Source organism: Elgaria multicarinata, chromosome 1, assembly GCF_023053635.1.
Source record: "Elgaria multicarinata webbii isolate HBS135686 ecotype San Diego chromosome 1, rElgMul1.1.pri, whole genome shotgun sequence".
Taxonomy (NCBI): domain Eukaryota; kingdom Metazoa; phylum Chordata; class Lepidosauria; order Squamata; family Anguidae; genus Elgaria; species Elgaria multicarinata.
This window is the reverse complement of record NC_086171.1, coordinates 168,993,925-169,012,149: the sequence shown is the minus strand read 5'-3', so window position 1 is coordinate 169,012,149 and position 18,225 is coordinate 168,993,925. Positions and strand designations below refer to the sequence as shown.

At 43.5% G+C, this 18,225-nt stretch overlaps 1 protein-coding gene across 1 annotated transcript in view; it reads right to left on the bottom strand.

Moving 5' to 3' along the window:
• MAPKAPK2 (MAPK activated protein kinase 2) overlaps positions 1–18,225 on the bottom strand; it is a 104,145-nt gene that overhangs the window by 3,506 nt on the left and 82,414 nt on the right. Inside the window, exons 3-9 of the mRNA XM_063142906.1 lie at positions 17,233–17,297; positions 15,707–15,786; positions 8,734–8,860; positions 5,709–5,784; positions 3,351–3,475; positions 1,835–1,920; positions 1,526–1,606 (exon numbers count right to left, since the gene is read on the bottom strand). Coding sequence (XP_062998976.1) covers positions 1,526–1,606; positions 1,835–1,920; positions 3,351–3,475; positions 5,709–5,784; positions 8,734–8,860; positions 15,707–15,786; positions 17,233–17,297 — 640 coding nt within the window. The remainder of the gene's footprint in view (positions 1–1,525; positions 1,607–1,834; positions 1,921–3,350; positions 3,476–5,708; positions 5,785–8,733; positions 8,861–15,706; positions 15,787–17,232; positions 17,298–18,225) is intronic.

Sequence of the window (18,225 nt, the reverse complement as noted above, 5' to 3'; positions counted from 1 at the left end):
AAAGAAGATAGATGCCTTTCAGTTCTGTCAGAGATGGACCTAAGGCCAAACTAGATGGTGCATATCAGGTGTTTTGGGTTTTTTATTTAAAGTAAATAGCATGTATAGGAAGTGATCAGGATAGGTAATCCTTTCCCTTGCTCCACAATCCTGATGGAACATCACCCACACCTGATGCTGCTCTTCATCCCAAGATGGAAGCTACCATTGGTGTTAATGGGCAGCTTCTCTCCCAAGAAAAGGGCTGCTTTTGGGTGAGATCATTATTGGGATGATGGCATGAAGGGAAACGGTTAACTCCTTTCCTCAGATGCTGCCATCCTGATCCCACACACCTTTGCACCTGTTATTTAAAAAAGAAAAAAATACAAAGTTTTGGCAGTTTTAAACTTTGTCATTGCTATTGTTCAGAAGAAAGTTCTTATTCCTCTTTATAACTTGCCAATGGACACAAAACTCTGCTTTCCAGTTAGTATTCAGACTGGGAGAAAGTACTTTGCATATTTAACATAACCTTCTACTACAGCTAGTGGCTGACAGACCCATAATCACTCAGACCTGGAGTTTTATAACCGTCACCCCACAGCTTACAAATATATGAACTAGCTGATATACCCAGTATTGCTCAACCCCCCTAAGATATATGTCTGTGAGATAATGATAATCTTAAAGTAGTAGGCCGTTGCTAGGCCTGTGAGTTAACCTTTAAGCAAATTAAATTCATTTCTTTTCTTTTTTTGCCCTCTCTCACCTTCAATGCATGGCCAGTGGATACACCCAGCTCTGGCCAAGTCCTGCTGGGACTGCCTCAGCCCACACTTCTCACCCACCAAGTGCTCCATCAGGAGCCTGTACTGAAGGGCCAGGGCTGGGCTGGGCACTTGCTCCCTTCATCAAGCCTGTTTCTGGGCATGCACAGAGTGCCTCCCCTCCCTCCCCCCTCCCTCTTATGGGCAAAGGCCACACACACACTTCACCGAGATTCTGTGAAAACAACAATAGGACAGGGGGCCTTTGAGATTGTTCAGAGTTAGGCCTCTCAAGGTCACACTGTTGTATCTAGCTATGATTTTAAAAACATGCATAACAGCTGGTAGGAGGCACCACAAATGGACACAGCCCATTTTATGTGGGTGGCTTCCTTTTACGTGGAATTGGGTTGACTACTTGAGACCAACCTTAGGAGTCTGTCTGGGTTGTGAAAGCCATGCAGCAGCCACCTGTCCATGCACTCACAATGGCTGCCAAAGGCCGGTAATTCTGGCCTCCTGCCCAAGGCAGGCTGTTAGTTGTAGGCATAAGCCTAGGTTTTTTTTAATTAAATTCTTTAAAAATACTTAACCCCCCCCCCCCAATTTTGTTTTTAGATTTTTCTGATGCATTGCACTGCTAGGCCTATCAGTGCACCAAATTTCAAGTTTCTAACTCATCTGGAAGAGGGTAAACATTTCCTAACATACATCTCACACACATACTTTCAGCTTTATAGGTATAAATATACATATAAAACATGTGAATAATTTACCTTGACATCCTCCCAAAGGTCTTTCTCTTCTTTCAAAACTCTGCTAGTGTGCAATGGTGTCTGCGGCACCTGCATTGATTGCTGCAAAGGGAAGTCAAACAGGATTTAAGCTGCGATATGAAAGTGTCTGGCAGCCTGCTCTCGTGTTTCTCAGCTTAGATGGCTGCATCAAACAACAAAGAATCTTACGACAACTTAAAAGGCTAACAACATTATTCTGCCATAAGTTTTCATGAACTTTGTTGTTTTTGCTGCTATCCCTCTGGAAATTGTTACAAGTTTCTTACAAACAAACAACTGAGGTCTTACCATGATCCATGGGTGATTCATGAACTCTGTTATAGTCATCCGCTGTGTTGGATCTGTTTTCAGCAAATTCCGGATCAGCTGTTTGACTGAAGGGTGGGAGGGAGCAATAGCATTAACAATACATTCTGCACCTTGCTATTTCATTCCAAAACTAGCATCACTCTTCAAAAGTAGCAGAAATTCAGATGTTTGCTCAGCTAAAGAGGAGATCACTTACACAGGAAGGTGGCTGTATTTTAAGTAGGGCATACTTTGGTTTATATAAACCTTCAGCAGCTCCTGAGCAGAGATAATAATGTATGTGAAGGATTTTGAGCACTCCATGAGTATTACATATAAATGCTAAATATTATTATTGTAAAGTCTGCATGGCAAATGCCAGAATCCCAGGGAGCTATCAGCTAGATTTGTAATATGTAAAAAGTAGACTTCCATCTACCTTCAAGAGACATTAAAGGTGCAATCATATGGATGTTTAGACAGTAAAAAGTCCGAGCCATTGGAAATCCTCTGTCTAATCATGCATAGGATTGCATCCTTATTTATTTAAGAATTCAGTCCCTGCTTTTCCTCTCCAAAATTGGAGTCGTTCAAAGAAGCTTACAAAATATGCCTTAAGGCAAAATATTTTACATCTATCCTTAAAAGTGCAACATGAGTATGTTGCAAATATTTATTTATTTAAAACATTTATATCCCGCCCTATATCAATAAGAACTCAGGGCAGTGTACAGATAAAAGCATACATAAAAGCATACAACAGATTAAATATCTGTTTCCAGCCAGGTAAGCACAGGGCACAACTGGGATCCACTATGCCAAAATGCCACCTATACAGAGTGGCAAAAACATACAGATACACTTGCTGTCACATAATGTATTTCCGGGATCGAAGCACGGATCTTTTACATGCAGTGCTCTACCACTGTGCTACAACCCTCTCCCATTTCTTGATTAAGGGAAAGGAAAGGAATAAAGCTACTAAACTGCAGTGGATTGATAAATTTTGGGAAAGCCTAATTTTCTACAACATTACTTAGCAAATGCACCAAGCAAGAATTTGTAATTAAAAAAAAAAGATTACATGACACCGTAATATCTATTTATCTCCTTTTGGAAACCCATCATGCTTCTGATCACGTTCCAATTAAATACCAATATTTCCCCCCTTAGGATTCAGTTACATAATTTACATATCCAAACTCTCTCAACAGTTAGTAAACCTCTCCTGAGTTTGCTTTTCCTTGTACGATGCAATTCTATATGTTTTTTTTTAAAAAAAAAAAAGTCTAGGTATGGTCCAGGGAACTTACTCCCACGAAAGTGTATATAAGACCACAGCCTTAATTAGTGATCTACTTGTATTATTATAGCATGTCCTCACTTATTGTTGTCTCAGACACACCACAAAACAAGCTGGGATCATTTTCAAAGTCATTTTTGCAACTATGTGCTCATCATATGTTTCTCCCCTGCACCTTCAGAACTGAACAGAAATGTTCACAAACACTTTTACCTTCCTCAGATACTTCAGACCACTCTGGGTTTGGAAATTCATATTGACCCATCCGGATCCGTTTCTTCATGCCTGGAGAAATGGCCAGACCATGGTTGGAATAGAATGGGGGATAGCCACAGAGCCTGTGGGGAAAGAAAGTAAAACCAAAACCAAAAAAACAGTGAAATGGCATGCAAAAGAAAAGTCTGTTTTGAATGTCAACATGGTCTAATGCGTGTGTGTGTGTGTGTGTGTGTGTTAACCAGATCAGTTTTTCTTGCTTGTACTATAAATGCCAGTCAGGCCACCTGGTCCAGTTGCAGGCTTCACCTGTAGCAAGTGAATCAGAACCCAAGTGGCAGAGTGACCATGTTTGCTCACATAGTGAACTGATGAAATAGTTTTTGAAAAGTTAAGAAGAATTTGAGATAGTGTATAGGAAAATAAGATGAACTGAGAAATTAAATCAAAGTATACCAAATGATTTCCCACCATGGTGTTCTCTTCTTGGCATGCCAAGGAACACTCAAAGTAGATTAATGATGAGTTCTTAACCATTTTAGCACCCCACCCCTTCTGTACAAAAAATTAAAATAAGGTGGAGTTTTCTTAAATGGCAAAAAGGCTATCTTCTCTAGATGAGCTGAATAGTATTGCAGGTGCCAGACTATGAATTTACACTACAGAAAAGAAAAATCCACCAAAACCTCAAATGCTTATTAAGGGGCAATCAATACTAAATGACCTTGAGAATGCATGGCTTTTCTCCCATATTTATGATGATGAAGAAAAGCCAAACATGGTTTGTTACAAATTATGAAATTTGGAATACACAAGCAGTGATTTCTTCGACAGCGTCCGAATTAACATTTTGGCTTAGCAAGGGGAGCGGAGACATCCTCACTTGCCAGACTCTCTCCCCGCCTCCTTTACTCTTAAAGAACAGCACTGCTTAGTTTCACCAAATCTCATGACTCTTGGGGTAAGGGCACACCAATTTTGGCTAGCCTCAGTAGGCAAGCTAAAGCTTGTGGTCGCCGGGACTCTGTCCCTTCCCTTGGGAGGTCAAGGACAATTTGCTGCTCCCCTCCCCAGCTACACGTTTGGAACTTAAGAAGTGGGCAAGGACCATCACCACAGTTGCACTGGGCTTCAGGAACCCAACACAGCTATGGGAAAGATCCCTGCCCCTCTGTCCAGCTCTAAACATGAAGTCATTGTTTTAGTACTGGGCTACTCTACTGCTCTAAGCACCATGGCGGTCCAACGGCCAAATAGCAAGCTGATGCCTGCCCTCTAGCGCTGGAGGGGGAAGGCTGGGTTTGTGCTGGAAATGGGCTGCCCAGGTGCTCAAGATAAGCTTTGCAGTCCACTGCCAAAATGTCACACCTCAGCCTTCTTCGCCAACTTGGGGATGGAGGGGGGGGACAGGGATCGTAACTGGAGTCACACTGCCTTTCCAAGCACAATGCCACTTTCCCCAACCCCAATCCCAGCTGGAGAAGAAGATTGGGGTTCCTCTTGTTATGCTTTCCACATTTGCCATGGCAAGCATGGCAAGGGGAACTGTGAGGCCTTGCCCAGGGTGATGAAGGGTCCAGGGGATACAGGTTAAGGAGCCACATCTGCCGCTATCTAAGAGCCCTTTTGGCACAGGATAGCTATGCCGTGCAGACAGCAGTGGGGATGCACCAATTGCCATTGTACTAATACTAGAGGACTGTCCTGGTAATGGTATAAGGGAGCAAGCTATGCTGCTGCTGCTGCTGCTGCTATTATTATTATTATTATTATTATTATTATTATTATTATTAGCTTCATAATCTTATTTTCAGTCCAATACTCTCTGAGTAGCTAACGATAATGGTTTAGGGGTTTAAATGTCAAAACAAAGACTCTGAATGGTGCTCAGAATGACCAAATCCTTTGAGCTACTGGCTCAGTGCAGAAGCGCATCAAATTCAGATGAAAGACTTGGCAACAATGCAGGGACAGTCCTCCAGCTAGTACACTTCCATGGATCACCATGCAGTCATGGAATGGATGCCCAATGGCATCTTCCCCATCAACACGTCCAATTTTGGTTCTACAGTCTTGGCCTTTGCTCTCAAGATGAGCTGAATCAGCCATTCTGCACATCTTCTCTCAATGCTTACATGGAAGCTTCCTGAACTGACTGACAGGATAAAGGAAGAGAATATGCTGAAGGCACAGCCTCCCCAGTCTACTGGGTTGATAAGATCCCAGAAAAAGCCACAGCACCCCAAATTTTGGAATGTTCTGCACCCCTGCCCAACTGCAAGAACATACAGAGTAGATGACACAGAGCAATCAACAGTGTCTAGCACTGCAGTACAGGAGAGGTAGCTTACTTACAAAATGTACATGATGACACCAAGGGACCACATATCACAGGACTTATCATATTTCTCTGGGCCTAATACTTCTGGAGCTAAAGAGGGAGGAAAATGAAACACAAGAGTCAACATCCTAATAGGGTGTGGAGCTTCTGGGGGCAAACCAGCCTTGTGGAGTCCTCTAAACCCAGGAACAGAGACCCTGGCTGGTTATGGGGGGAGGAGTGGGGAGGAAGAAGGAGGCAGAGGACTAAGCAGAAAGGCAGCTCCTAGGGAAAGCACCAATCATTGCTGCTGGAAAAACCAGGCACCTGGTTTTTCCAGCAGCCAGCACAGGAGAGAGGGAATGAGATGCTCTTGCTACGGTGGCCTGAAACAATTCTTATGACCAAGAACAAGGCCTCTGTGTTAGCGACAGCCTACTCGTGAGGACAGGCTATTCACAAGCTCAGGTGGCCATGTGGCCATGTGTCCTCTTTTACAGAGGAATGTCCTCTATTTGAAGGGCTGGCCCGTCCCATTCCAGTTTAATTTTTTTTTAAAAAAAAAAACATCAGAACTGTTGCTCATGAGCTGTTAGCCTCTGGACAGCATACAAGTCACCTGGTCACAATCATTTGCATTATAATGAGATGTACAGTGTTTCTATTTAAATTATAAGCCATTTCTATATTTGATTCCATACACATAAATTAGCACATGAACATTTCTTGCAAATTGCTGTCCCCTTTTATTCTGTTTGGTGACGGATGTCCTCTTTTTCTTTTTTTTTAGAGATTTATAAGTGCCCACCCTGCGAGAGGCAGAGAGGGTGGAGAAACCGGGTGTCCATACGCCCCTTCTCCCTCATTGGGGGTCAAAGGGCTTTAAGATCAGAGAGAGAGAGAGAGAGAGAGAGAGAGAGACAGACAGACAGACAGACAGACAGACAGACAGACAGACAGGAGTCTTGGAGAGCGGAAACACCCAGACCCTTTCTCATGCAAAAACTGAACTTGTCAGTTTCAACATGCAGCTCCATAGCTCTGAAAACTGGAGAAAAGGCTGCAGAGTATGATTTTTGTGGGCACAATGAGCGGCCAATGAGGGAAAGGGGCTGTTTTAGTAAATCAGGTGAACAGAGTGATAACGGGGGAAATCAAAGGAACAGAGTGATACTGTAACAGAAAAAAGGCTGGCATGGAAGCCCAGGTCTGGCAGAGCAAGATGTGCTGCTTGACAGGTTAATGGGACTCTACAAACAGCACAGGAAAACAGTACTATTTTCAGACATTTGTATTGTAAAAAGACAAATTGTCCCCTCCTCTGGGAGCTTATCATACTGTGCACTGTGCCTAGAGTACACTTGCTGGGAAAACTTTCTACACTGGGACTGTCCAATAGAGAAGGTTTGAACTTCCAACTAGAACTTTGCCAGCTAGAGGATCACAGAAAAACATTTAAAAGTGAGCATGGGCCATGACCTTTGAAACTGAGCTCTGCATTATTATCTTGTATTTGGACAAGAACCAAATACCTAATTGTCTTGCATCAGTTACATGCTGTTATCTTTTTTTATCTAGAGAATTTTGCGATAAGCTGTTTTTCTTAGGAAAGCAATCTAGGAAAGAGAGCTTCTAGCCCTCATGAGTAAGTTTTGAAAACCACAAAGTTTTCAGACAAGAGAAAATTCTTAATCTTGTGGTTGCTGTTGTTTTTAAAGTGTTATGATTAAGTTAAATGTCAAGATTTTTCTAGCTTTTAATCATATTATTTTCACATGTTGGGAAACAGCAACATTCCCCATTATTTTAATTAACACTCGTAGGTGGGATAGGCCAGTTAAAACTCATCCTGCAAACAGCCAGGCCTCTTTGGATAAGGAAGAAACCTTGATTCATCCCATGGCAATCTTTGTTCTTCCTAGTATACTAAGTGGACAACACAAACAATCCACATCCTTAGTTGGAAGCATGAAGACCAACATCTCAATGATGCTTACTTGTATTTCCAATCAACTACAGTTCAGTGCTGATGTATTAAACTCAAGAATGGGCCACTTGATTTAAATTCGGCATTGGTTAGGCCTGAGTATTGCATCCAGTTCTGGGCACCACACTTCAAGAAGGATGCAGACAAGCTGGAGGGGGTTCAGAGGAGGGCAGCAAGGATGATCAGGGGTCTGGGAACAAAGAACCAGGCATATTTAGCCTTGAGAAGAGAAGACTGAGGGGAGACATGACAGCACTCTTCAAATACTTGGACGGTTGTCACACAGAGGAGGGCCAGGATCTCTTCTCGATCCTCCCATAATGCAGGACACGGAATAATGAGCTCAAGTTACAGGAAGCCAGATTCCATCTGGACATCAGGAAAAACTTCCTGACTGTTAAAGCAGTACGACTCTGCCCTTGCCGAAGTGATAAAGTGGAGGATCTGCCTCACTATTTGTTCTACTGCCCTATCTATTCTCAAATTCGTACTAAATATTTAGATTGTTTTTTGAGAAAAAGTCCAGCTGGTCTGATTCACTAAGAATACACTTTCTGTTTTCATCCAACAATAAGACTGTCATATTGGCACTGGCCAACTTCGCTCTGGCAGCTCAAATGTTTAGAGCAAAATTTCTGACCTTGTATGTATGATTTGTTTTGGTATTGTTTTTATTGTGCTTGTTGTAACCATGGGTTGGAACAATAAAGCTTTGTTACTGTACTGTACTAGGGAGGTTGTGGGCTCTCCCACACTAGAGGCATTCAAGAGGCAGCTGGACAGCCATCTGTCAGGTATGCCTTAATGTGTATTCCTACATTGAGCAGGGGGTTGGACTCGATGGCTTATAGGCCCCTTCCAACTCTACTATTCTATGAGTCTATCATGTTCAAAAGCAATAAGATGCTACAGTTCTTTGCTTGGAAATCTTGATTCCTAGATCCATTCCTGCTCTGTTTCCAAAACATCAGAGTGTAATACTCCTCTGAAAAGATAATACTGCAAAGATAATACTAGAAGACTGTAAAATTCATATCTCAGGAGAAGGTAATGCTGTCAAGTGATTTACTTACCCACATAGTATGGCGTGTAGCATGGTGTAGCTAGGGAGTTATGTGTGGTGGTTTCTTTAGCAAAGCCAAAGTCTGTGAGTTTTAATACAGTGTTGGGCCTTTTTGAGGTGTATAAGAGGTTTTCTGGCTGCAAGACAAAATAAGCAAAATCATCTTAAGAGGTCTACATTTTGAACAACTTGCAGAGCCTAAATATCCTCCATTTATAGCAGTTTTGAAAAATATCCCAGCACATGGTGTCATTCCACATTTATTTACTTATTCAATTTCCCCCTGAACCTCCAGCAAAAACTACTCCCAGGATAGCCTTACAATCACATGAAAAGCAAAAGAATAGAAAAACAACCAGTAAATAAAACAAGAAGAGACTAAAACACAACATCCTCAACAAGGGTAAGCTAAAACAATTTAACTAATATTTTAAAAGGCCTGAGAAAATGAAAAAGTCTTTGACTAGCAATGGAAACACATGAGGGATAGGTTTCTCTGGGAACAGAGTTCCACAAACAGGGTGCCACCACTGAAAAGCCCCTCTCAATGGTTGCCACCCACATAATCTAAGAAGCTGGTCAACGCCTCCTGTTAGATGTTATATGATAAGAAAGGCAAGGGCCAAGCACACAGTTAGAAGGCCATATCCCAGCAAGTCCCTTGTCCACATTCTAAGGCTGCAACAAATTGAAATTCACCCACCAAAAAGGGACCAGATAGTGCCCTGGACACATACATTGATGGAACTGTGGAACAACTAGCATTCAAATCAAGGCAGATGTCAGTTTATCCTCAAGGTCCTTTGAAAACAAGTCAGAATGGGCCATTTTCTCATTAGCCAGGATGGAAAAGCCCCTGGATCAGCTCCACTGGATGGCATGATATGGACATAATGGTGGAAGAGAAATATTGTTTTTTCACCACCATCACTGTCACAGAGCAGGCTCAAAAATGAACACTTCCATGTGTTTGGGCAGATTCACATTGTATGTGGTTGCTGCATTCAAGTTGCTTCACTGAAGCAGCTTCATTGGTGCTGTACAGGCCCTATTTAGCAGGAGAAGGTTATTGAGAGAGGTCATCTCAACCACACAAATCATCTCTGCATTCCAGAAGACACTAGGTTGTTGACAGGAGCTCCAGCCATGCCAAGAGCTAACTCCTCCAGGGCTCTTAGGAACAGTCCACATTCCACCAGCCTCTTAGGGCGGACCGTTCTAATTAGATCTATTACTTCTTCAAGAGGGAAGATGCCAAGTCAAGTCTGAACCTAACCTGGATGCAATCTGACCAGAGAAATCCGCCACTCCCAGATTTTTCACATCCTGCCCAACTGAATATACAAGTAAAAGATAAAAGAAGCTTCAGTTTGCAAAGGAATTCACAACTGAGATCTCAGCAGAGCCACTACGGGCCTTGCTAGACCTGCCGGGATAAGCCGGCAGGGAGGCGGGGCGACGGCGTGCTAAGTTTAACGCGCGCCGCCCAGCCTCCTAGACGGCCGACCCGCAGGGACGACGGAAGCCCTGCAGCGTCGGCCATGTTTTTTTTTTTTTAAAGGGGCCATGTGGGGCCCGAAGCCGCCGGAGAAGGTAAGGGTTTTTTTTAATTTAATCCCCCCCATCCGCCCCCCTCGCCGTCTCCTTCGTCGCCCTCCGCCCCCCCACCATCTCCTTTGTCGCCCTCCGCCCCCCCACCATCTCCTTCGTCGCCCTCCGCCCCCCCACCATCTCCTTCGTCGCCCTCCGCCCCCCCACCATCTCCTTCGTCGCCCTCCGCCCCCCCACCATCTCCTTCGTCGCCCTCTGCCATCACTTCATCGTCTCCTTCGTCGCCCTCCGCCCCCCCCCACCATCTCCTTCGTCGCCCTCTGCCATCACTTCATCGTCTCCTTCGTCGCCCTCTGCCATCTTCCCCCCCCCCCGGATCACCCACCTCCTGGCACGATGGGCACAGCGCATCGTGCCAGGTCCGTGGCTTTTCGCGGCTCCTCGCGAGTAAGCGAGGAGCCGCGAAAAGCCGCGGAACTCTCCACACTTTCCCCAGCTCCGGCCTGAGGCCGGAGCTGGGGAAAAGGCGCGCCATAAGCGACTTCGCTTATGGCGGGTAAGACCAGGCCTCAGCGCGGCCTGTCTCCGGATTCCCCTGTGCGTCATCTGGACGCACAGCAGGGAAGCCGGGACAGAAGGCGCGCTAAGGCCTCGTCTAGGAAGGCCCTACATGTATTTGACTAATGCTTTAAGTGTGGGGTTATTAACACAAGACCTGAATTGTGCACACATGTCTATGTATGTTATATATGTGCTCCACAATTAATCACATAGACTTTTTCCTATTTATTTATTGCATTTCTATGCCACCCAATAGCCGAAGCTCTCCAATGATTCAACTAAGTTGATTTACAGACCTCAAGGCATGCTGCATATATATTTACAAAGGCAAAAACAGCTTTGGAAAACCTTTTAGGGAACTTACTATGATTTTATAGAAATGAATGTACTGCCAGATTTACAAAAAAAAAAAAAAATCGTGGCTTTGCCAATTAACCTTCCGAACTGCTGTAACTGCTGACCACAAGTCTCTTGACCTCGGTTTATTGAACTGAACACTCAGTAGTCATCTGCTTAGCTAATGTTATGTAATATGTAATGTTTGTTCATATTCCAATTGCGCAGAAGTTGTAAAAAAATGTAAGCACACAATAGTTTGGGACAGATGGAGTCGTGAACTTTTGGTGGACAGGAGCTCAACAGAGAAGGGAGTAAGTAGGCAGTATTATACATATTCCTCAACAGTTAAGACTGTATGTGTGAGTATTTGTCTGTGAGTGTCATGTTAATGATCTGCATGTGCATGCACATGAGTGAGCATGAATGGCTGAGTGTGTTTGAGAGAGTGAACACAAAAGTCACAGAGAAGGTACAGCCATAGGCATGCACAAGGGGTGTGATGGGTGTGCCCATGCACACCCTTATTAGAAACTCTCTCTATAGATAACTCTATTAGGAGTTATATGTGACATATAGAAAGATAGCAGAGACAGAATATACTTGGCCAGATTATTTATATATAGAGAGAGATATTGTGTTATGCATAGTCTGATTCTAGTTAGATCAACATTCTAACAACCCTAATGTCTCAAGCAAGAAGTGCTGAATTGAGGGGGGCATTGAGGGGGATCCAGATGCAGCAGGAGTGGTCCTCTGGCTGCTTCACTGTGTCTGCCCCCAATAGCACACCATTGCTCCCAGTAGCAGGAGTGAAAATGAATCGCTCTGCTAGGAGCTTCTCTGCCAGGAGCCACACTTCAAAGAGACCAGGAGAAGGTCCCCCAAAGGCTAATATCGCCTCGTAAGCCCCTTCTCCAGCAAGTATCACCACAAAATCCCACCAATGCTACCTGCAATGGCCCTCTCTGGCCATGCAAGCCAAACGCGGAGCAGGACATCAGTAACGAGAATGCTTAATAAATAAATGGATAAAAATAATGTCCTTTATGATTAAGTATTCAATAAATGTCCACCTTTAAAAAAAAATCCCTGGGTGGACACACTAATGAAATGTGCTGCGCACGCGTATCGGTACAGCCAAAAAACCCAAAACCCTTCACACCTGCAAATCTACAACAGACTCTACTTCTGTTAGTGTATGTATTATGTACAGGTGTGTGTGCATATGCTTTGCAACTTGAATATGAATAAAATAGACTAAGATCCAAAAAGGCTTGTGCGTGTGTGCAGGAGGAAACCATAGGCAGGCCTCTGCTCAGCAGCAAAAGCAGCAGCAAAAGAAAGGTTCCTGCTGTTCATAGAGTTCTCTTTTGTACATACATCCTCCTTGATATTCTTAATCTATATAATATGAGGCTGTGCATGTGCACATATAGCAATAATAAGTTGGTGAAGAGACTTCCAATCCAATTCCAGAGCCTTTGAACAAATGAGGACTTGCTTTCCCAATGAGGAAATCTCACTTAGGAGAGAAAGCGCACCCTGCTTCTGACCAAATAAGGAGTGGCATTAATCTGGGTGATGTCGAATTATGTAACAGGCAAGGAAGGGGAAGCTGCACCAAGCCCACTGTGTTGCCTCGGGGATATTCTATTGTCATTATGACAATTAGATCTTTGCAGCCTCCTCCCACTGTTTCAAGGAAGCTAAAAACCCATGCTTTTGACACCTGGGAAAATCTTCAGTTATGACAGAGCACACAACAGGATACTGCAAATAAGGATTCTTAGCCCGAATATCCCCAGGAAACGTCTAATTAGGAGGAGCCATTAGACCAACTTAGAATTCTTCCAGGAATTCATACGCATTCTCTAATTATCCGGAACTTGTACACAGCAGTTGCATACTTGCTGTTCCACTGTGTGGTTGCAATTCAAGTTTTGTTCAGATGCCTAGGTTTAGATCAAAGTTGCAGCCAGTGTTTCCTCTTCCAGAGTGCCTGCCCATATGAACCAAGCACAGTTATAAGATATGTAAACCAGATAGGATATTTAACCCAGAATAAACTGATCTGTGTATTCCTGTTCACAAGTATCTTCCATGCATAAGAAAATGCATAGAGGATGAAGCAGGGCTGTCAGTGATTGTCAAGTTGCAGGAATAGTCCTACTGAATAGGCCCTGATCTAGGTCTTTTAAGGTAGCCCGAGGGTGTGTGAACAGCCTTCACCCTCATCTCCACTGCTACCTCCCCCACACACCCACACCCACACCCCCGAGGCCTCATAGCACCCGAAGCCTCCAGAAATGACAACAGAATTCCTGGCACAGTAGCCCTGGATTTAGCACTGACCCGGTAGCAAGAAGAGAGCAGCTCAAACCACTGAGGTAGAAGGAATTTATTTGCAAGTAAGGGTAGGGGGTTTGGAGAAGAACGTAAACAAAACAGCCACCATGCAAGTATGCATAACGTTGGAAACCCAGTAACCTTAAAACAATACAACCTAGCTAGACTATCTAATCCAAAGTAGGGCCTTGTAGCCACGGACATCTCCATCCAAAGACATGGAAAGACAAGCAAAAGACAGGGTGGGGGGTGTCCTCTAAACTTTATACCCTCCAAGCTATCATCTCCCTCCATATCCCCCCCTCCCTCTGGCACTGCCCCAGAGGCCTGGCTTCACACCTCTCCTGCTACGGCACCTCCTTCCTGCCCCCCCCCCCCTGCTGGTAGATGGTCTTGAGGCCAGATAAAGGAACTCTCCTCTGGTGCCAAAGGCCTCTCCTATCTTTCCACTCCCCCGCCCCCACCCCAGTGTCCTGATGTTAACTCTTTGGCCGGAGCCCTCCTTCTACTATATTTTAAAAGTGTCATTCTAAAATCTACATTTTAAAGTGTCATGCTAAAACTACCTAAACCGTTTAAGCCCTTCTGTGTTATTAGTGTACGTGCAGCCTGTCTGAGGCCCATTCCTTTACGGGGCACACATCACCAAAGGTGCTGACATACAGAATGAATTAAGCTCAATCAAAGGCAAAACAGATCTGATATTGTTCTTACAACCTGAAGAAGTATCTCTGGGCCCACTATTTTAGGAGGCCTGTTTATGTATCATCAATGCATGACCCTGCTTGATTGACATATTACAAGAATATCTCAATTAACGATTCACGATTGATTGCCATTAGGTCATCAGTTCGGAGGATATTGAATGAGGCACATCAAAATAAACAGCGGATTGGTGCCCAGTTAAGTGGCTGGTTGACAGGGAAACTAAACTAGATAAGATAAGATAATTATCTTATTCAAATAGGATCTCAAATAGGACTGATGTAGTGGCAATAAATATGCCCTATTGGCAGATTAGGTGCAGGACTAACAAATAGCTTTGAAGAGGGTTAAGCAATGTATTTATTTAAATTACTTTTGAATTGTTAATGAACAGAGTCTTTTTAACCAGCCGTCTTAAGGAAAATAACAAGGGAGCCAACCTAACCAACCTAAGAAGAGAATTCCATAACCAGGGTGCTGCCACACAGAAGGACAGTGCCGGATTTAGGAGCAAGCCCTGTAAGACATGGCTTAGGGCCTCATACTATGAGGGGCCTCTAAATATGTTGGAGTTAACTAAGATGTTAGATAACTAAGATGTATTTGCTTTGGCTTAAATATGTTGGAAAGTCTGGCGTGAATTATAGCACAGTTGCCTTATATACTGAAAGTGTGGCAATGCAGTATTGTATTGGAGGCAATAAGCACAAACTAGAGCCAGTTTATAAGAAGTTTAAATCAAATTACTTTAGTAGTTATTTTATACACAAATTCAGAGGCTATCTAACACTGTTTAATTACAACCATCCCCTAATATTGGGTGGCACCCTTTCATTACCTTTTCTATTATAATATAATATACTTTCTTCTCTTTATTTTTATGGTATAGGGCCTCTGGCTCTTGATATGGCTTACGGCCTCAGCATATCTTAATCCAGCCCAGAGTCCTCACCAACCTCACCTCTCCAGGAGGTGGGACATGCAACAGGGTTTCAGTTGAAGAACATGGTTTCTGAGTGGGTTCATACTAGAGGAGGCAATCTTCCAGAAATCCTGCCCTTAAACTGCTTGGGGCTTCATAGGTAAGAACTAGCACCTTGAATCAGGCCTGGAAACAAGTAGGTAGCTGGTGAAGCTGCTTCAAGGCTTGTGTTACACGGTCTATATAACACACACCGGGGGGGGGGGGAGGCTGGTTGCCACATTTTGCACTAACTGTAGTTTCCGAATGAAAGAGTGGGTGCAATGAAATAATCCAGTTCTACCACCACCAAAGTACTCTACAAAGAGTTAAATCCACATACACACTATGGTCCCAATCTTCTTGTGTTGGTCATTTGTGTTTAAAAAAAAATACAGCAGCACAGGCCAAACATAACTAAAATGCCATGTCCAATTTGGCCCCTCAAGATACTTTCAGTTGAGCAAAGTCTTTGGAAATGATTAGTAGCGTGATATGTAGGCCTATTGGCAAAGAGTACCTTAACATCCCGGTGTGCAATGTTGATTGAGTGTAAATACTGAATGGCTTCTCCGATGCTCTTCATGATATCAGAAGCCTCTGGAGAAGATAAGAAAATAGAGTGATATTTTACCGAGCAGCTCAACAGGCAACATGCACCCAGATTAAATAGAGAGGTAGCGAGAGCAAAGACACAAAATTACTGGGCCAGTTTCAGAGCAGAAGTAAACTTTATAAGGATTGGCCTGAAAGTGGCAGCCACATGTCATGTGCCTCCCTTGCCTTCCATAACATCTAAACAACTTACCCCTTGCCTTGATACTGTAGACCTGTTCACATGACATGCTAAGCCACAGACTCTGTTCAGATGATACGCTAAGCCACAGTGGTTAAGCACTTTGAGCCAAACGTTAAGTGTTGTGTTTGTGAACCGTGACTTAGCATGGTGTGGGAAACATTCCTAACCATGGTGGATACATAACCACAGTTTAAACATGCTCACTAACCATTTTCTGCAAAAGAGTTAATGGCTTAGCATGTTGTCCAAACAGGCCCACTGTTTAGCTCAAAATACTTAGCCGCCATCTGAACAGGGTCTGTTATGCTGCATGTTTCTCACATCTTTTTCCACACCATTTGCGGCTGCTGGAAACACCAGGAGAATGTAATGCCATGTTCCTTACAATGACTTAATTTAGATGATTCTCCAATTGTCAGTGGTAAACAACTCAGTGTCCTCTAGATGTTTTGGACTACCACCATAGTCACTTACTGCTGGTCATGCTGGTTAGTAGGGCTGATGGGATTGTTTCCCAAATATCGGGAGGCACAAGGTTGTCTAGCTCTGCAGTTTGGAGGATCAGAAACAAGTTCCAGGCTCATGTGTCCCCCCCTCCCTCATGACTTCGCTCTAGGGTAGTTTTTAGGGTGACCAACACATTGCCATGACATCCAGATTGGCAAACTATGTAAAGCACTTGCCCAGAATCAGAAACCCATGATTATAACCATGAGTTTTGATTCTGGTTTATCCTGACTTGACGCAGCGCTAAGCCAAAAGTTCTAATATCAGAATTTTTGGCTCAACATTCACCGGTGGCAGGGAAGCTGTTGGCAGGTGATTCTTGGGGCAATTTGGGGGGTAATGGGATTTTTAGGATGTTCATACCCTTAACGGTGGTATGGTGGTATGGGTCACTGATTATCTTTTTAAAAAATACTTTTTCTTTTTTCTTTTTTTGCTGCAGCCTTTGATGGTGGTGGCCAGACAACTCTTTTTGGAGGAGGACGGGGTAACAATTTCTCCCTGAGATTCTGAAACAAAGGGATGTTCCAAAACATTCAGAGCAGGGTGGGGAGACGGGGGAGGCAATCACCAGTCTGGGGGCACTGTGGGGGACAGAAAGACAGCCAGTAACTAACAATTAAGAAAACCTGCACAGCCACCACCCCAAAAGCTATGTCCTGTTGAACCTCTTAAGATAGTTAAGATTTTTGTAAATGTTTGTTGTTAAGTTTTAAGAAATCTATTGTATCCCTTCGTACCTCTTTCTGTGAACGCCTGGTCTCCTCTGTCTTGAATTCGACTGAAGAGTTCCCCACCATCCAAGCTGGAAGTCACAAACAAGTTCGGTTACAGCATGATTTACTGCCTAAGCAAACCACAAGACTATGTACACATTTCCATCTCTGTGCCTCAAGCACATAGTTCTCCTAGACCTTGTTTACATCCGTTCTAAGCTGTTTGAAGCTTACATTGTTATTATGACAAAGTCTTTAAGGTGCCACAAGACTCTAACACATTTATTTATTTTGGCATAAGCTTTCGTGGACACTGCCCATATAGATCAAGCACACATGTGTACACAGGTTGGCCAATTTGAGGTTGACACTTCATGCATCTGATGAAGTGGACAGAGTCCACAAAAGCTTATACCAGAATAAATAAATTTGTTAGACTTTAGGGTAGCAAAAGAGTCTTTATTGTTTTTACTGCAACAGAGTAGCATCATAGAATCACAGAATAGTAGAGTTGAAAGGGGCCTACAAGGCTATCGAGTCCAACCCCCAGCTGAATGCAGGAATCCACCTTAAAGCATATCATGGCTACCACTCTGCATTCAGCTAAACTTGCAATTGCCACAGCGTTGTGATTTTCGAGTGTATCCCTATTCAAGTTTTACCAAGGATTGGAAAACCAACGAAAGCAAGAACAAAGGCAAGGACTTAGGGACTTCAAGGTCCTTCGAAGGTTTAGCTGAAAGGTGCAACAAAGAGGAAACCACTTTAAGTCCCTGAATGAGGAACCATAAAGATGCAAAACACCCCCACCCATCCCAAAAAGAGGAGTGGGCTGCTCTATTAGAAGACACCAAGTAGCTAATATAAGGCAATCATTCATTTAGCTTTTCATGTACTTTCTACCCTTGGTCACACATTTTCTATCACTGAGATGTTTTGCCACACAGGACACAAGAAAGCTTTCCTCCATCATTCTGCTTCTGTGGCTACCCAAGATTCTGATTTGTCCAATAAATG